This window comes from Podarcis muralis, chromosome 10, assembly GCF_964188315.1.
Source record: "Podarcis muralis chromosome 10, rPodMur119.hap1.1, whole genome shotgun sequence".
Classification (NCBI taxonomy): Eukaryota; Metazoa; Chordata; class Lepidosauria; order Squamata; family Lacertidae; genus Podarcis; species Podarcis muralis.
In genome coordinates this window covers 45327459-45345940 of record NC_135664.1, presented here as the reverse complement: position 1 = coordinate 45345940, position 18482 = coordinate 45327459, and the positions used below count along the sequence as shown (strand labels likewise).

Sequence of the window (18482 nt, the reverse complement as noted above, 5' to 3'; positions counted from 1 at the left end):
GCTGGATTCCTGGACTCTTATCTCAGCTAGCATTCACAGCTCATACCTGACACATACCAAGAATGACTCTGTGCTTTCCCGCCTTTGTTACTACAACTTGGTTAAGGCCAGCGTGCATTCACTTTCCTGTCTTCAGCAGATTTAAAAGCCAGGTGAATTTTGTTCTTTTGATTGCAGAAAATCTCTCACATATATATATATATAGAGAGAGAGAGAGAGAGAGAGAGAGAGAGAGATATTTATTGATTCCAAAAAGAAAACAATCAGTCAGCAAAAACACTTTAACACATTACAGAAAGATACAATAGTTTCATAATACATATCTTCTATGGCGACTTCCCATCACCCCATCATGGTTCCTTAGTACTTTTTGGTTTGTCGCACTTATCTTTATGAATAATAATACATCTTAGTTCTCTTAATTTTCTACTTTCCTACAGAAGTCACTCCATGCCTGCCAACAAGTTCAGATTTTTGCAGTGCTCTCTGAGATACTTTGTATACATGTCCCGTTCCCTCATAAATGTTTGTTCAGTCCAGTCTCTTAATTTTCCATCATTTTTGCTAATTCCGCAAACTCCAGTTTAGTCAGTGTTACATCTCCTTTCCAGTTTCTAGCTATTAGAATTCTTGCTGCCCCAGTGGCATAGAGAAATAACTTCCTCACCTTTTTTGGTATATCCATGTCTGTTATGCCTAAAAGGAAGGCTTCAGGTTTGTTTGTTTTTGCAAAGGAAATCTTGAATATCTTTTTGAGTTCGTTGTAAACTGTTTCCCAAAATTCCTTTACTTTTCTACAGTTCCACCACATATGTAGCATCGTGCCTTCTGCCTCTCCACATCTCCAACAACATTTTGAGGTGTTCCTATACATTTTTGCTAGTTTTGATGGTGTTAAATACTACCTATATAGCATCTTCATAAAATTCTCTCTCAGTGTGTAGCACGCAGTAAACCTCAATCTTGTCTCAATTAGAACAGTGTTCCGTCCTGAGACTTTTCTCTGAATCTGGATAGTATTCAACAAAACTCTACAAGCACTCATACATCAATTTATTGAAGATCACAAGGCACATGTAGAAATATTTACTCATATTCCAATAGGCTGTTCTTTGGCTCTGAATTATAGCATACCACATAAATAAACAGATAAAATCCAGCGCTCCCATCTTTGGATGTAAACCCTATTACAGTGGTACCTCGGGTTACATACACTTCAGGTTACATACACTTCAGGTTACAGACTCAGCTAACCCAGAAATAGTACCTCGGCTTAAGAACTTTTCTTCAGGAGGAGAACAGAAATCGTGCTCCGGCGGCGCAGCAGCAGCGGGATGCCCCTTTAGCTAAAGTGGTGCTTCAGGTTAAGAACAGTTTCAGGTTAAGAATGGACCTCTGGAACGAATTAAGTACAGTGGTACCTCGGGTTAAGTATGTAACCTGAAGCGTATGTAACCTGAGGTACCACTGTATTATCCTGAAAGGGAGCAGTGTTACACTATAGCAGAAAACAACCAGAGTCCCATGACACATTAACATGAGACTTAACACATTTATTATAGATACTGTAATACTTATTGATAAAATTTCTAGTCATTAAAGGACGGCAATCAGATTATTTATTTAAGGGTGCAATTCTATGCTCATTCAGGAGCAATCTCGACTGAACAGTGCGATTTACTTCAGGGCAAGAGCTGTTTTCTTTATGGCCACAGAACCCTTAAATTGCTGGGAATAAATCCCATTGAACTCAGTGGATTTACTTCAGAGGAGGCACAGTTAGGTTAGCACTGTAAGCAATGTAAGCACTGCTATACACAATCCCCGCCCCCCTCCCACTTCAGCTGCTCTGTCATTTCTTTAACGCAGCAATTCTGTGGGATTAGCTTCTGTGCAGACATATCTTCTAATTCCCAAACTCTGCTTCCAACTCCACGCCCAACTTTGTCTCCTCCTCCAGACTTCCCAAGACAGCAAAACAGCTTTTCTGCACTGCGAGAGCATTTCCCCGTTCCCTCACTTTGCCTTCAAAGCAAGGAGAAAACACACACGTTCAAAAGTAGGTCTCTAATTTTTCTTGTCTTGCTGGCTAATTCTAAGTACTCTGTCAATTTTGCCATTCCTCTGTTGATGGGATTGTTTGTTCTTTCCTCTTTTGTGCATATAGTATCCTTGCAGCTGTAGTGGCATAAAGGAAGAGATTGAGTACCTTCTTAGGAATATCACCGTTCGTTATTCCTAGTAAGAAGGCTTCTGGTCTTTTGGGGAAAGTTATTTTGAGCATCTTTTTTTAGTTCTTCATAAACCGTTTCCCAGTAGGGTGTGTTTTCGTTGTTGTTGTTGTTGTTGTTGCTGTTGTTGTTGTTGCTGCTGCTGCTGCTGTTGTTTTGCCAACTTACACTTCCACCACATAAGGGACTAGGTGGCATTGTAGTCTAAACCACTGAGCCTCTTGGGCTTGCCGATCAGAAGGTCGGCAGTTCGAATCCGCTTGACAGTGGTGAGCTCCTGTTGCTCCATCCCAGTTTCTACCAAACTAGCAGTTCAAAAGCACACCAGTGCAAGTAGATTAATAGGTACCACTGCGACGGGAAGGCAAACGGCATTTCCGTGCGCTCTGGTTTCCGTCACAGTGTTCTGTTGTGCCAGAAGCGGCTTAGTCATACTGGCCACATGACCCGGAAAGCTGTCTGTGGACAAACGCCGGCTCCCTCAGCCTGAAAGCAAAATTAGCGCTGCACCCCATAGTCACCTTTGACTGGACTTAACTGTCCAGGGGTCCTTTACCTTTACCCTTACCTTTTACCATCACACATGAGAAAAGATGTTTTCTATCTCTTGGCACTTTCAGCAAAGATTTGATCCTTTTTTGTACAGAGTTTGCTGAGGGTTAGATACCATCTATATAGCATCCTAAATAAATAATGTTTCCTAACTAAATAAATTTTCCTTTAGGGTATAACACACCAATAAGTTCATGGTTGTTTTCCTTTCCCACAGGGTCATCTCAATATTATGACCTATGTTGATTGCCCAGTGTGTCATTGCTTTCATCAATTCATCCTTTGTTTCCCACTCTAGGATAATTTTATACATTTTGATATTAGTTTCTCTTTGCTTCCCAGTAGGGCTTTTTTGAATTCCGACCCTTCTTCTAATAATCCTTTCAGTTTATCTTCTTTGAACCTCTTGTGTAGCTAATGGTGTTGAAACCAGCCCATAATCCATTCCTGCAGATCTTCTCTTTTCCTGAGTACCACTTTTCCTTCGTCAAATTCTATAAGCTCTTTATATATACTCCAATTATTCCTCGTATTTATTTTCTTTATAGCCATTGCTTCAATGAGGGATTTTCCTTTCAAGAAGATCCTTCCACGAACTCTATGAGTTTGAGTAGCCGCTGTTCTTTTGTTGGTATGCTTTCCTTCTTCCAAGTCCTTGCATATACAATTCTTGCAGCTGCTGTTGCATATAAAACAGATTCTGAGCCTTCTTAGGCATTTCCTCTCCTACTATGGTCCGTAGAAAGGCTTTGGGTTTCTTAGAGAATGTAAATTTGAACATTTAAAAAAAAATCCTCATATACTGTGTCCCAATGCTTTTTGGAGTGTTTACATTGCCACCACATGTGGATCAGAGAGTCTTCGGCCTCAGAACACTTCCAACAAAGATTGGCAAGTTTAGATGGTGTAAGATACCATCATTTTTATTGTTGTTGTTGTTTAGTCCTTTAGTCGTGTCCGACTCTTCGTGACCCCCTGGACCAGAGCACGCCAGGCACTCCTGTCTTCCACTGCCTCCCGCAGTTTGGTCAAACTCATGGTTGTAGCTTCGAGAACACTGTCCAACATCTCGTCCTCTGTGATCCCCTTCTCCTACAGTTATTCGAAGCAGAGAATAAAAGAGAACTTACCTAAATTCAATTCCTATCATGTGAAGGCCTTCCTTATCTGATCTACGAAGGTTCAATTCAATTAGCTGAACTTTTCACTTGTACACTCGACTTTCAGTCCTTGTGCAATTGCTCATTTACAGTATTAAAGCCCTTGTATACCTTTTAAGATAACCCTATTAATAGTGGCACATCATGTTCCTACAGTGATTCAAAGCAGAGAATAAATAAAAGAGAACAAACGAGAATTAGAGAAACCAGCAGAGGCAAGAACACCGCCAGTCTGCAGAGCAAGAGTTGGGGAGAGAGAAAGCGGAGGGAATGGCTGGGATCGCAGCTTCCATCTCTTGGCTGGGGAGCCAACTCTCCTGCTGCCACAACAACCTCCCAGCTCTGGCCTTGTCTCTCGTACTACTTGCTCTGCTGCTTGATTACGTCAAGCGGAGGAAGAGAAGCAGCCGCTGGCCACCAGGACCCACCCCTCTGCCTTTCATTGGGAACTTGCTACTGCTAGATGTAAAGAACCCACATAAAACTGTTCAAGATGTAAGTACTGGCTGCACCATCTCTGAGGACACTGCATGTTACTGAATGATTGCATTAGCCAAGCTCTTAGTATTATTTAATTAGTTAGCCAGCTAGTTATTACCTGTTCTTCAGCCTAAGGCTACAGGGCAGGTAGTGGCTGTACTAGAATGCCGACCCCTTCCATAATATTGCACAATATTCAGCTACAGTTTTTGTTCTCATTAAATTGATGCAGATTGGCAAACCAACGACCCCCTGGTGGGCAGCTCCACTTGAAATGATTTCAATAAAAAAGAAAAATATGGAAAAACTAGGGGTAACATACAAACAGCATTTCAAGGGAAGAGCAAGGCCAATTACAATTGAAACCATATGAAGAACTTAAACAGTTTTGTACCACCTGGCTACAATATCATCAATTATATGACAAATTTAACTCTGACAATAAAATAGGTTTCCAAAAAGAAGAATCCAGATTCCAGATAGAACTTTTGAACAATCCCAAAAAATATCTATCAAAAATGTATAATTTATTACTTGAATGGGAACTCAAAAATGAACAAATTAAAGAAGTAATGATCAAGTGGGACAGGATTTTAGATACGCGATTTCATTAGATCATTGGGAAAACTTTGGAAATCAGATATTAGTTTCACCGCATGCATTACTATCAAAGAAAATATTATGAAGATGTTTTACAGGTGGTACTTAATCCCTGTAAAACTGGCTAAAATTTATAAACTAACTTCGAATCTGTGTTGGAGATGTAAGGTATCAGAGAGATCCTTATACCATGTATGGTGGGGATGTGATAAAATTTTAATAAATTGGGGAAATATACATGAGGAACTGAAAAAAAAATGTTTAAAACAACAATTGGTAAGAAGACAGAAACATTCCTTTTAGGAATTATAACAAATGACATCCCAAACGACATGAAGAGAATCTTTTTATATGCAACAGCTGTCACAAGGTTATTGATTGCAAAAAATTGGAAATCAGAAGAAGTACCAACATTGAAAGATTGGCAATATTTTTTTTTTTAAATTAGGATTACGGTAATAAGGAAAGCTTTTCATTTAAATTTGGCATTGCATTGTTACATTGGTCTTTTTATGAACCATTTTTAAAAGTCCCCAAGGGTTTCTTTGTTTACATTATGCATTTTCACTCCTCCTCAACCAAAAGGAAGGAGTCTGTAGCGTGCACAACAGCAACCCCAGTGTCTGACCACCCCTGCCCACCCCTGCCGCCTCCAAGCTACCAAGTGAGGCACTCCACCTCCTCCCTGCCCAGAGCAATGCAAAGAGGGCAGAGGTGGAAGCGAAGGGCTTTGCTAGCACCAGGGGCTTAGCTAGCTACTCCGGCACCTGAAGCAGCATGGGGGCACCACAGTCATCCGCGCACGGGGTCGGCACGGCAATCCGCCCAGGGGGTGGCACGGTGAGCTGCCCACAGAGTCTGCCTGGCAGACGCAAGCCCCACCTGGAACAGAATAAGATTCAGGAGAGGAGGGTCTAGTCTCTTCCCTCTGCTGTTGTCAGGTGAAAGTTCATGGGTAGAATAACCTGATAGGGCTGATCTCTCATCAGAGTTTGTGGAGGCCCTGATCCCTTCCCACACCATCTCTTCCTCTGTGGAGAAGTGAATGTTTATTATTATGGCCAAACAGCCAGCATAGTAAAACCAAAATTTCAGCATCATTTTTACATAAACATTAAAACAATCCAAGTGGAATTTAACAATCCATATACTAATTAAATAAATTTAAAATATGTATCCGAGGAAATATAAACTCCATTACAAGTTTTTTTAAAAAAATAAATAAAAGAATTTGACTGTGAGCTGTGTCAATATATGACTGTTTGTGGAGCTGTATAATCTTTTGCTTTTGTTGACTTATGGCTATTGCACAATAAAGTCTGCAGTGGAAAAGAACATGGCCCAGTTTCAACGTGACCGCTCTTACATGGGCAGAACCTCTCGCCATGGGGAATCCTTTTGTATCTGCCTTCCAATAGTGCGGATGGCAAGACATTGAATTTGGCTTGCGTAAATGCCTTTCTAAACTTGGGGGTGACCAGGTTTGACAAATAATTGGGAAGTGCTGGAGCCATTTTGTTTGTCCAAAGTGTGGAATATACCTCAGCTAGGGCTAAATGGTTTTGTAGTTTGGTATCTCTAATTTTCATTGAAATGTTCATTTTTGCTTGAGTGCTCCTCTCTACCCTGAGAAAACTAGCCTTTCTGTATATATATTCTGGGGAAATGGTTAAACATTTTTTATTAAACACCTCAAGCCTAAAATATGTCTGTGCTTTCTGGAATTTCCCATATATATTGTGCTGCAACATTATACCCTCCCTACTTTTACTGTCCTTTCCCCCTGGATAATTTTCTCCCTTTCCTTCCTATTGATCAAAGCTGGAAAAAAAGTTTGGACCAGTCATCTCTCTGCAGTTTGGATGGCGAAATATGGTCATCCTGAGTGGGTTCAAGACGATAAAGGAGGCCCTGGGACAAAACCCTGAGAACTTTGTTGACCGACCAGAAGTTCCATTGTTCAGTCTACTAAACCGTGGAAAGAATTGTGGAGGTGAGTATAGCTGATACCCTGATGGGCTGGATAAGAAGCAGTAGAGTTGGAGAAACAGGCAGGAAGTGAGCAGGCCTGCAAGTGGCCCAGGATGGTACCTCAGGTGGTAAGTGACTCTGTTGCCTGGGAGAAGATGCATATTCATGTGACGTGGCAGGAGCTTTTTGAGAAACTTCTTCTTCTTAAACTTGCCTGTAAACGACTAAGTAGGGACAGGAAGGTAGACTAGAAGTGTTTGTGGGTTTATTTGCAAAGTCAGCCATACTGTTCCACAGGACAGCTATCGTCTGCTGGTTGTGTGTCAGCATAAGATGGAAGGCAGCCCAGTGGAAAGTTAACAGACATTGTTTAGTCTCTGCAGTTGTCAATGGAGTCCGAAGGCCAGAAAAATGGGCCAGCAGTTTAATGGGGACTCTACCATTCTACACTTGTAAAAACAACAACAAATTAAGCAAAGCAAAGAATTAACTTTGGAATGTTTCCTTGGACAACTTGTCATGTCATTATATTTTATATATTTTTATATATTTTTATATATTTTTATATATTTTTATATATTTTTATATTTTATATATTTTATATATTTTATATATTTTATATATTTTATATATTTTATATATTTTATTTTAATTTTATATTATTTTATATTATTTTATATTTTACATCCTCCAGGAATAGGCTTTGCAACATGTGACAATGGCTGGAGGGAGCAGAGGCGATTCATTGTCTCCACCCTCAAGAATTTTGGGATGGGGAAGAAAACGCTTGAAAAAAGAGTGTCTGAAGAAGCTGGATATTTGTGTTCTGAGTTCAAATCCAAAGAAGGTACATCTCATTCCTGGGGACTTTTTCCCTGCTATGGGATCTCACTTGATGCAAAGCATGAGGAGCACTCTATACTTTATACAGAAACTAACTCCCATCACCAAAGCTTCTCATACAGTGGTACCTCCGTTTACGAACTTAATTTGTTCCGGAGGTCCATTCTTAACCCGAAACTGTTCTTAACCTGAGGCGCACTTTTGCTAATGGGGCCTCCTGCTGCCGCAGCACTGCCAGCATGCAACTTCCGCTCGCATCCCGGGGCAAAGTTCGCTACCCAGAACACCTACTTCTGGGTTAGCAGCGCTCATTACCCAAAGTGTTTGTAAGGAGGATGGTACGTAACCCGAGGTTCCACTGTATTTAATTTTTGAAGCATGTAAAATGATTACTAATAATCTTGTGGCACTATAAAGAATGCAAAAATTATTATGGCATAAGCTTTCATGGACTAGAATCCTCTTTGGAGATGCACTGAATGCAAACCTAAATTACTTGTGTGGTAGCAAAGGAATTGGTGCTCCAAGCATGAAGTGTGGACATTTCAGGACATCTCTGTAACCCTTTAGCTCATCCAGTATGCAAAATAATGTAAGCACTATAACCAGGTGTTCTGGAGTCCAGAATCTGAGGGACCTCAATTTTTTTTCCATGTAGCAGTACTGGCAGCAGCACAGATAGTTCCCTTTCAGGTCCTCCTCAGATCTTGCTGTCATGAGAAAGGACTGGAAGAATGTGGGAGAGGTTGGTGGTTGAGAGATATGAAGTTGCTCATTTTAGCCAGTCAGCCCCTCTGTCCCAGTCCCCCCGCAATGTCCTACTTCTATTATTCAACTTTAAGAGGAGTAGTGCCTCTGCTGGGGAAAACTCAGCTGCCGTGTGTGGCTCCTAGAAGCTGTCAGCATGCGATAGCGGCCGCAGCCCAGGAATGGCTTCAAATGGGTGGCTAAGCAAGGTGAGGGTAGCCAATGGGTCTTTCACTCTTGGTAAGTTAGGGGCTTTCATTGCATGCAAAGACAGGCTCTGGCAGACTGAATGGATGAGACCAATAGTGGGTCCAACAGTCAAGAAGGGGTGTGTGTGTGTGTGTGTGTGTGTGTGTGTGTGTGTGATGTCCTGTAGCACCTTAGAGACCAACTAAATTGTTCTTGGTATAAGCTTTCATGTGCATGCACACTTCTTCTGATACACTGAAGCAGAAGTCACCAGACCCTTACATATAGTGGGATGGTGGGGTGGGGTTTTTCTCAGGAGGGTAGTAGGAGATGGATGATTGACTCAATGGGTATGGTACACCTTTGGACAACTGTTAACGACTGCAATTAGTCCTACAGGAAAAAGCAAGGGATAGTATGCAGATGATTAGCATATGTAATGAGACAGGAATCCAATATCTCTATTAAGACCAGGCCTCGCCATAGTTTTCAGTTTAATGATAGGTTGTAATTCAGCAACTTCTCTTTCAAGTCTGTCTCTTAATAGAGATATTGGATTCCTGTCTCATTCCCTTGCTTTTTCCTGTGGAGCCGCTAAGATGGCTGGATGGTGCTTTGTACGCCTCCTTCTGGTAACTACTGCAGCCCGGCTGGTGCCAAATGTATTGCTCTGCTTTCCTTCACATCAGTGACGCCGAGAGGTGAGTTTTGTCGTCTGGGCAGCCCAGGATCTCCATGCAAACTGCTCCGGATTCTGCTCCAGGGAGGTAGCTTCAGTGCGATTAACACAGTGGTTTGACTTCACCCCTGGAGGCACACACGAGACAGACAATGCCAACAACAACATCCATGTTATGTAGCAAAGGATCTCAGGAATTTACAGTCCCATTTATTGAAAGGGTGAATAGTTTATAGGTGGTGGAGTACAGCTTTCAACATTCCCATATCCTGGCTATGGCTAATGGGAATTGAAGCCAAAAATACCCGGAGATAGCAAGTTATGGAAGGCCAACCCCAACAATGGCTGTTTAATGAAGAATGGGCAATATATGACAACATACTTCTGATCTGCTCCTTGTTCTTACATCTCATCCAGGTTCTCCTTTTGACCCACAAATCCTCATCTACAGGGCTGTTAGTAATATCTTCTGCACTCTAGCATTTGGTGACCGCTTTGAATACAGTGACAATACATTCCTGAAGCTAATGCATGTGACTGAGGAATTCATGAAAGAAACAATCAGAAATTTGCCCCAGGTACCTTCATGAGTTTGTCTGGGCATTAAAAGGAAACAGCCATTTGAAGTGTGTGTTTTGTGTGACTACCACATCCGAGTTATGGAGCATCCCCACTAAGGTGCTTATCTGAATCAATCACTTCAGCATATCTTTAAAACCTGGTATTCTTAAAGAAAAAAGAAGAGGAACACAAGCTAAAAACCAAGACAGCAAGATTAAAACACGAACATAGGCAAACAAAAGTTAAAAGTGATTTATGAAAAATTATTAGAGGCAGGAAAACCTATTACAAATAACTTCAGAAAGAAAATTAGGACAATTCCATTCATTAAAAAAGATAATTGTCAACATGCTACTAACAAGCATTAATTAAAGCAGGGGTGCAAAATGATAATGAACAAAATAATGGTATCAGATTACAGTAAATGGTAGGAATTAGCATCCACTAGTATTTGGACAGATGTTGGAAAAGCTTTTGATAGGATGAAGTGCATTACCATTTTCGTGTGATGAAGAAATATGGGTTTGGTGCAAAATTCAGCTATGTTTTACTCAGAATTGACTCACTTAAAGAACATGAGTAAAACTGGTCTATTGAATTCAGTAGGTTTACTCTGAGTAAACCTTAACAGAAGGCCACCCTTTATTTTATTTCATAAAACCTCTAAGTGGTATTAAAAAGATATATAATATATGCTTTAAAAGTTGGCGGATAACTGGTAATGACATTGAAAGCTCTTTATGTTTTAGGACTAGGATATCTGAAGGAGCTGGCTTCTCCCACTAATGAGAGCCTACCAGCCTATTCAGAGACCCTTGTATCTCCTAACATCCCCACAGATTATGGCTAAGAAAAGTTAATTATCAATGGATATGCTCAGTCTCTGGAACTCTGTACCACAGGGTGGATGTGAGGGAGGGAATGGGAGTGAAGCTGGCAAGGAATAATCTCCCCGTCAGTATGAAGAACTGACTGGTTAGGAACTACCTATCAGAATGCACTTTCACTTCTAGTGAAATATTTATTAAATGTCTTTTGTATCTGAAAAGGTTGTGATATCTCTTCTTTCTCTGATTTCTGCCCTGCCAGCTTATTGCTGCAGGATCCTGGTTGTCCTATTTTCCTGGACCTCATCGTAAACTGCAGAAACGCTATGGAGATATTAGTATAATTCTAAAAGAGATTGTGAGTGAACATAAGAAAACCAGAGATCCTACCTTCCCAAGAGATTTGATTGATGCATTTCTGGAGGAGATAGATAAGGTAGGAAGACATTTATAGACACAGAACCACTGGGACTTCTTTTGTAGCTTCTTCATTAGGATTGATTTATTTAGAATTTCTGCCATCTAAACCATGCCAGTAAAATTACAAGACCTGGTGGGTAAACACCTCTAACTCTTTACCCTGACATCAGCTTGTGCATTTGAGTTCACCTCCTGAAGTACCTTGGAGAAAAAGATGGGAGACAAATTAAATAAACAAACAAGCAGTTATTAAGCAGTTGTTTCATATGCCCAGACAATGACAACCTATGCTCTGGTGAGTTTATTGCTCAGTGCAATTATGCCAAAGAAAGAACTAGGCTGTATTAGATGTTACTGTGGGATGAGGCTGCCATTTTTTTCAACACCCATGTGCTTTATGAAATGCAGTATTTCTCAAGAAACTGAGCAGCTTTTCCTTTATTATTCACTTTGCTTTGGTCAGATATATACTATTGATAGCAAGGGGAAAGATCATTAGTACACACTATTCTCTAACAAATATGACATGATATTGTGCTATTTCCATGTGAGTTACTAACTTGTTCCATTTCCTTCAGGCTAAAGGGAAACCAGATAGCAGTTTTAATGAGCAAAACCTTATTAATATCCTTGTTGACCTGTTTATGGCTGGCACTGAAACAAGTTCTTCCACCGTACTCTGGGGACTGTTGAACATGGTCAATCATCCTGAGGTTCAGAGTAAGTATTCAGTATTGGGGAAGATAGACTGATCCCTCATGGGGTTTTCCAATTGAAAGGCTTACTCATGGGCAAGTTAGCTGTGCAATTGCTTTAGATCTGATTTGGATTCAAAACTTCCACATCAGGAGGAAGGCCAGGATAACAATTCAATAAATAAATTACAATTATGAAATGGCTCAAAACAGAAACAAGGCAGTTGGAACCAAGCACTTGGAAAACAAAGCTGCTTTGCCTAATAAAACTTTATTTGTATTTTGGAAGCTGTTTCTTTGCCCTAACTATGTATAACTTTGTAACAACTCTGCACTAACTCTGGAGAATTTTTTTAATCTGTGTCCTTAAATGTTGATGCTCATAGGCTCTCATCTGGGTATTTTTCAAAAAGGTGGTTTTTTATTTATTCACAAATATATCCACTTCTGAATATCTGAGTGCCCCTTAAGTATGTCTGCCTTCAAACGAATAGGCATTTGAACACCTAAGTCTGATGTTACTTCATAGAATTGTCGAGATGGAAGGTACTCTGAGGCTCATCTGATTCAACCCCCTATAATGCAGGAATCTTTTGCCCAATGTGGGCCTCAGATCTATGCTCTATCAACTGAGCTATTAGTTACAGTGCAGATTAATGAAGATAAAAGAATTTGAAACAGCTGAGACGATGTGGGAAATGTACATGTCTACAATGGAGACGAACTGCATAGATTATATAAACAAATGATAAACTAAACCACCACCCACCAAAGATTGAATCACTATTTGGGTTATGTGGAGGATATTCAGCAGACCCCTACTTGGAGCCCCAGATTCAAATCTGTGCTCAGCCTTAAAGCTCGCAGAGTGTCCAGGGCTGCTGAAACTTTCTATGCAAACAACAACATGCTACCATAACATGCTTGGAGAATTGGAAGGATTAAGACACATATGCAATGCAATAATACTTCTAAATGAATATTTCCAGAAAGGGTCCAAGAAGAAATTGATGAAGAGATTGGCAGGGTACGATCACCTGTGATGGAAGATCAGTTGAAGCTGCCTTATACTTGCGCTGTGATACATGAAATTCAACGATGTGCTGATGTTTTACCTGTTGCAACGCCATATATGGTCCACAGAGATACTGAGGTTGGCAAGTTTGTCATTCCTAAGGTAAATCAGAACCAGGGTGGTCACACGTGAGAGATCTTTATGCTAACAGTAGCAAAAGTCGATTGAACTGGAACTCATGGCTGCAAAGTAAAAAAAGTTGCAGGAATTCATACTAACTACTTACACATCAATTGAACAAGAGACAGACTAACTCAAAGCTGGCTAGTGCATGCTTTAAATAGGGAGCAATTATGACCACACAGCAGGCACAATGTGTTGCCTCTTCTGTTACCGTAAACCAGCACTGCAAACCAACCCCAAATGTTATGCCGGAGAAACAGCTTGTGTTAAATTTCTATGCTGCCAGCAGCCATTAGTGTAAAATGCAGCCTGGAAGGATCACACAACACGGTCACATAGTCAAGAATTGCAAGGAGAGAGAACTTGGTAGGCCTAAATGTCTAGTATAAAACCCTTTTAAGAGTAGTACTGGAAATACCAGGAACCGTAGCAAAAGGAACTTTCTGTTTTTTCACAGATGAGTAGGGAATCCAGCACCCTACTCAGGCCCATGAAGGCCACTGGGTGATGCTGAGCCAATCACCTTTTCTCAGCCTAACATACCTCAGTAGCCCTGTTATGAGGATGAAATGGAGGAGGAACTACCGGTATGCATGCTGCCATGAAGATGGGATGTAGAGGCAATAAGTAAATAAATGTAAATAAGCACATTTCAGACAGGTACTTCATAGGACACATTACTTGCAGATTTAAATGACATACCTTCTTCCACAATTGCCTTGAATCAGAGGGGTGACTTCGTAATGGGAATGGAAGAATCTCTCAATCTGTCTTTCCTGTAATGTCTAATTTTTCAAATCTTACATTCAGTTCTCCACATTTCTGCAAATTGTCTTTAAGAACTTCCTGAAAATATTACACACATTGGTCCTGATAAGCTCTTTCCTCCTCTATCTCTCCTCCATGCAGGCCTGGACTCAGCACTGAATATCCTTGGACTTGGCCCCCTGCTGCTGATGTGTGCTCCAGCCACCCACAAGCTTACCTTACCAGCAATGGATTCTAATCTCTTGGTTTCTCTGCCATTTTAGGAGACTGCCGTCTTTAATCATCTGTCCTCTGTGCTAAAGGATGAGACAATGTGGGAGAAGCCACATGAATTCTACCCAGAGCACTTCCTGGATGCAAATGGGCAGTTTGTCAAGCGAGAGGCCTTCCTACCTTTCTCTCTAGGTAAATCCAAGAGAGGAATGGCTGAGGTATAAGGGGAAAGATTACAAGCTGTCCTGTTATCTTCCTTTCTCTTTCCCGCCTGATGGGAAAGCAAGAGTAACAGGTTTCCATAGTCAGCTCCTTGAGATTATCAGGATCATACTTTACAACCAACTTCCCCTATTTCCTGGCTACCTTCCAAGGAGAAAATATTGAGAAGACATAGACATTTCAGATTGTACTTCACAAGTGGTTTATATTTGTGTGTGGTTATTTGAAATACATAAGCCATTTTTCAGAACCACTGCAGTCTGTGACTGTGTTGAATTCAGCTTTGGGCACATTTTAAGTGTGTTTTACAGTGACAAGCAGTTCTGTGGCTGCAGAGGATGTAGGCCGTAGTGGCATTCCAATTCAGGTTAAGAAAATAGTGGTCATGGTTTAAGATCACACCTCTACCTGGGTAACCAGCAGGGTGGCACAGCAGAGCTTCAGGATCTTTGTCCTTTACCGTTGTCAGCCATTTCAGAGTTGATGGTGGAGAAAATTCTTTGGCTACACCGTTAGAAATAAAGTGCTTTATAGCCATAAGACCATTATTATTCACACTATATACATGAAGTTAGGAGATGCTAGTGCACCATATACTATACCCTACTAAGTATAGTAACCTTGTCTTAGGAGGCTGTAGTCAAAATAGTAAAAGAGACTTAAACTAGAGAGAGGCTCACACATGGCTGCTGGATGCAGCTGGCTGTATATCAGTCAACACACACAGACACCCCCCTTTCAGGTGAGAAAGGGGGGGTATGGAGTCATGCCAGAAACTTGTAGTCTTGAGCTGTATTCAGGTGGACCGCCACAGCTGGCATTCCAACTCGAAACATAAATCAGTTGAGGACAACTCAAGAGACAGACCCAAGCACGATCAATGCAATTAACAGCAATATTTAATTTACACTAACACCCCTTCTAACTGGGCAGGTTTAGATCCATTCCAATCTGGATTCGAGCATGGCCATGGGGCGGAGTCGCTCTGATAGATGAGCTTTTCAGGGAGTGGGACAGGCAGAATGCAACTTTGCTTTTACTTCTTGTTGTCTCTTCTTCTTTTGATATTTAATCTCTCTAGTGCCATTAAGATTGAATTACTGCAATGCGCTCTGTATGGGGCTTCCTTTGTGCTTGATTCATAAGCAAAATGTTGTGGCATGAATCCTGATGGGAGAGAGACCCTAACAGCGCATAACCCCTCTGTCCAGAGACCTGCACTGGTTGCTCATTTGCTACTGATCCAAATCAAGGGGTTAATATTAGTATATTAATCTTTTGGCCACTTGGGACTAATAATTAAATCCAGAGACTCTGAGATAATAATAGCTAGGTAGGCTCAGCTCACTCTTTAAATTTTAAAAGAATTGCGAGGACCAGTGTGCGTAGGAAGCTAAATTTTGCGCCTCCCTGTAGCCTGGACTGCAAGAGCAAAGGGCGGCGAGTGAACCAGCCCCTCCCCACTGCTGCCTCCCACAGTTTGGTTCTCTCTGTTGACACCAGATGGAGATCTTTGTTCCTACTGATGAACAGCCCTTTAACCTCTGGTACCTATTTATTGATCCAGTCAGCTATCTGTAGTGGGTAGTGTGGTAAGGCAGTTTTGTGTGGAGAAAATAACAAGACCTTTGACAAAGTTACAGTAAAACAAAGCTAGACTAGAGGCAGCAATTTCATCAGTTTTTGTTACAGTGTAAAGGGAGGGGGGAAGAGGTATTGCGATGAGGTTAATCTGATGGACAAATTCCTGCCCGGCTCTGAATATGGCGACCAGCAATTTGTCCATAGCAAGCAAGGTCAAGCATAGCTAAAAAGCCTAGAAAAGAGGGAGGGAGGGAGAGGGGGACGGAGATCCGATGAGGGACCAGGTGGGGAGGTGGATACTGACCAGGTTTTAAATACACAAGATGCAGGCCAGAGTGGAGCCTATAGGTGCAGTCCGATCCACCCCTTCCTCCTGATCTCATGCACAAAATACTATGTCTCCTTTTCCTACAGGTCGCCATGCCTGCCCTGGAGAACCCCTGTCCAAAATGGAGCTCTTCCTCTTCTTCACCAGCCTTCTGCAGCATTTCACCTTTTGCTTTCCCAAAAACTGTCCCAGGCCCAAGATAGAAAGAGTATTTACCCTAATCGTTAGTCCATCCCCTTTCCAGATTTGTGCCATTCCTAGATAATATTTCTAAGCTTAGTGTATCTTACAGTTTAACCATTAACCTCAAAAGCAGCTACAGAAGCCAGGAACATGAAGCATTTATTCATTTTATGTATTAATAAACATACCAATGAGTAATATCAGCGCAGTTTACAACCATAACACCATACAATAAAACCATATAAAAAAATAAAATCAAAGATCAACCAACTGTTAAAGTTGTGGAGTCAGAGCAAAAAGCAAACAAACCCAGCCATGGAAAATGCAAGCATGTGTTACAAGATATTTGGCTTGCACTCCCAGAGTATATCACCTCAAGCTTTTTAATTTCTGCAGTGAGATTTTAACCTCTTGTTCATACATTCTCTTCCTTCTGATCACCTCACACATGCAGTTAACCCTTTGAACAGCCTTAATTGCATCCCACAGTACTGGGGCACCTATGTCTGGCAAGTCATTCTCTTTTTTTAAAAAAAAAAAATATTAGTCTTTCCATGTAAACATCCTCTAACAATATAACAATTTTCCATATTCCCCCCCTCCCCAGGGCTTCCCTCATATTCTCATTTTGTTTTATTTCCATATGCAAGTCATTCTCTTTAAAGTAAAGGTCCAAAGGTTTAGCTAAACATTCTTTGGACGCTGCGCAAGTGAGAAGACCAAGGTCAAAGTACCAGTTTTGGGTTCTGGGGGGAAGTGCACCAAAGTTTAAGTTAATGGAGACTGGTGCATGATCAGAGACTGTTATAGACCCAGTTTCTGCACTCACCACCTGATGAAGATCACCTTTTGGTATTAATATTAGGTCTATGGGTGACATTGATTTATGAGGATTCCCTGCCTTCTGGATGCAGTGCCTGCCAAGTGTCCACCAGGTCCCATTCAGTTAATATTTCTTCCAGGCAGAGGTTGTAGAATTTGTTCATATACTGATACTTACTTCAGTCCTTCGAGTCACGACTGCAGCAATTTAAGTCTCCTAATATAATCTGTCGTCTTAAAATGGTCTAATTCTGTTAATGTCTCCCAAATAAAGTCTTGTTGTGCTGAGTTGGGTTCCTATAAACCAGTGATGGTGATTGGATGGCTGTCTATGACACCATGAACAAAGAGGTATCTGCCTGCTGGGTCTGCCAAACTTTCCTCAACACTCAGAGGGCAGAGTTTGCTTATCAGGACAGCCACACCTCTGGCGTTTCCTAAACCAGGGGCTTGTAGTTGTGTCTCCCACAGGAGAACAATCTGGATGAGTGCCTGGTCTTTAGCTCCTGAACAGCAGGAGGCCTGCCTAAGTTGCTTTGCAAAGTTTTTCCTTTCTGTATTTGCCACAGCAGGGGGTGAGAGGATTCTTTAACATCTATTTGCACTTAATGTGTTTTGGTAAAATCATGTCGAGGAGACAGCTGCTCTTTTGGACTTAAGGGATTCCAGTATCCTGGTGTCCAAACAACTCATTCATCAATCACAGTTCCAACTTCACTCATTAGCTTAAAACACTGAAAATCAGGAGCAGCCAGACTGGCTTTTCTCAGAGATATTGCTTAGAAGTGTGCCTGCACATTTTGTTTCATAACTTTCTTTCCAGAAGGCCTAGAGACTTACTTTTTAAAAAATTAAAATGAAAACTTGGAGTCTGGGCCCCTTCTATGGGAGGGATGGCAAATTTGCCTCTGGGTGACACACACACCCTTTCCTGCTTCCTGCCCACTTGCTCATGGCAGCAATGCCTTCTCCTCCCCGGGGCAATTTATTCAGGAAAGCCTTCCCTCTCCCACCCTCACTTCCATTTTCTTTCTCTGGTTCATTCTCCTTGCTTTCTGGCTTTCCTGCATTCCCAGAATAGTTTAATAATCTATCCCTCTTCACAGGGAACTCTGGGAATGGTAGCTCTAGGAGGAGAATGGGGGACTTCTAGCAACTCTTGACAGCTTTAACATCTTTAGAGGAAGCTATGGCTGTTTATAAAGTGCT

At 41.3% G+C, this 18482-nt stretch overlaps 1 protein-coding gene and 1 long non-coding RNA gene across 5 annotated transcripts; one reads left to right on the top strand and one right to left on the bottom strand.

The window, feature by feature from the left end:
• Positions 1–1842: 1842 nt before the first annotated feature.
• On the top strand, positions 1843–16713 carry LOC114605491 (cytochrome P450 2D14-like). Of its 4 annotated transcripts, none has more exons than XM_077934918.1 (10): positions 1843–2059; positions 4100–4438; positions 6845–7016; positions 7689–7841; positions 9870–10030; positions 11103–11276; positions 11839–11980; positions 12945–13108; positions 14185–14326; positions 16355–16713. In XM_077934918.1, the coding sequence occupies exons 2-10, from the start codon at positions 4214–4216 to the stop codon at positions 16531–16533; spliced, it is 1512 nt and encodes a 503-aa protein (XP_077791044.1). In that variant the 5' UTR covers positions 1843–2059; positions 4100–4213; the 3' UTR covers positions 16534–16713. The 4 variants fall into 4 exon arrangements, with proteins under 4 accessions (XP_077791044.1, XP_077791043.1, XP_077791046.1 ...); XM_077934917.1 differs by having other exon boundaries at positions 12945–13132; XM_077934920.1 differs by lacking the exon at positions 4100–4438 and having other exon boundaries at positions 12945–13132.
• Positions 5472–17598, bottom strand: LOC144328985 (uncharacterized). The gene is made up of 4 exons (XR_013394375.1): positions 17452–17598; positions 13071–13212; positions 11231–11461; positions 5472–6054 (listed from the first exon to the last, which is right to left on the bottom strand). It is a non-coding gene; the product is annotated as an uncharacterized LOC144328985 (long non-coding RNA).
• Between the last annotated feature and the right edge of the window lie 884 nt (positions 17599–18482).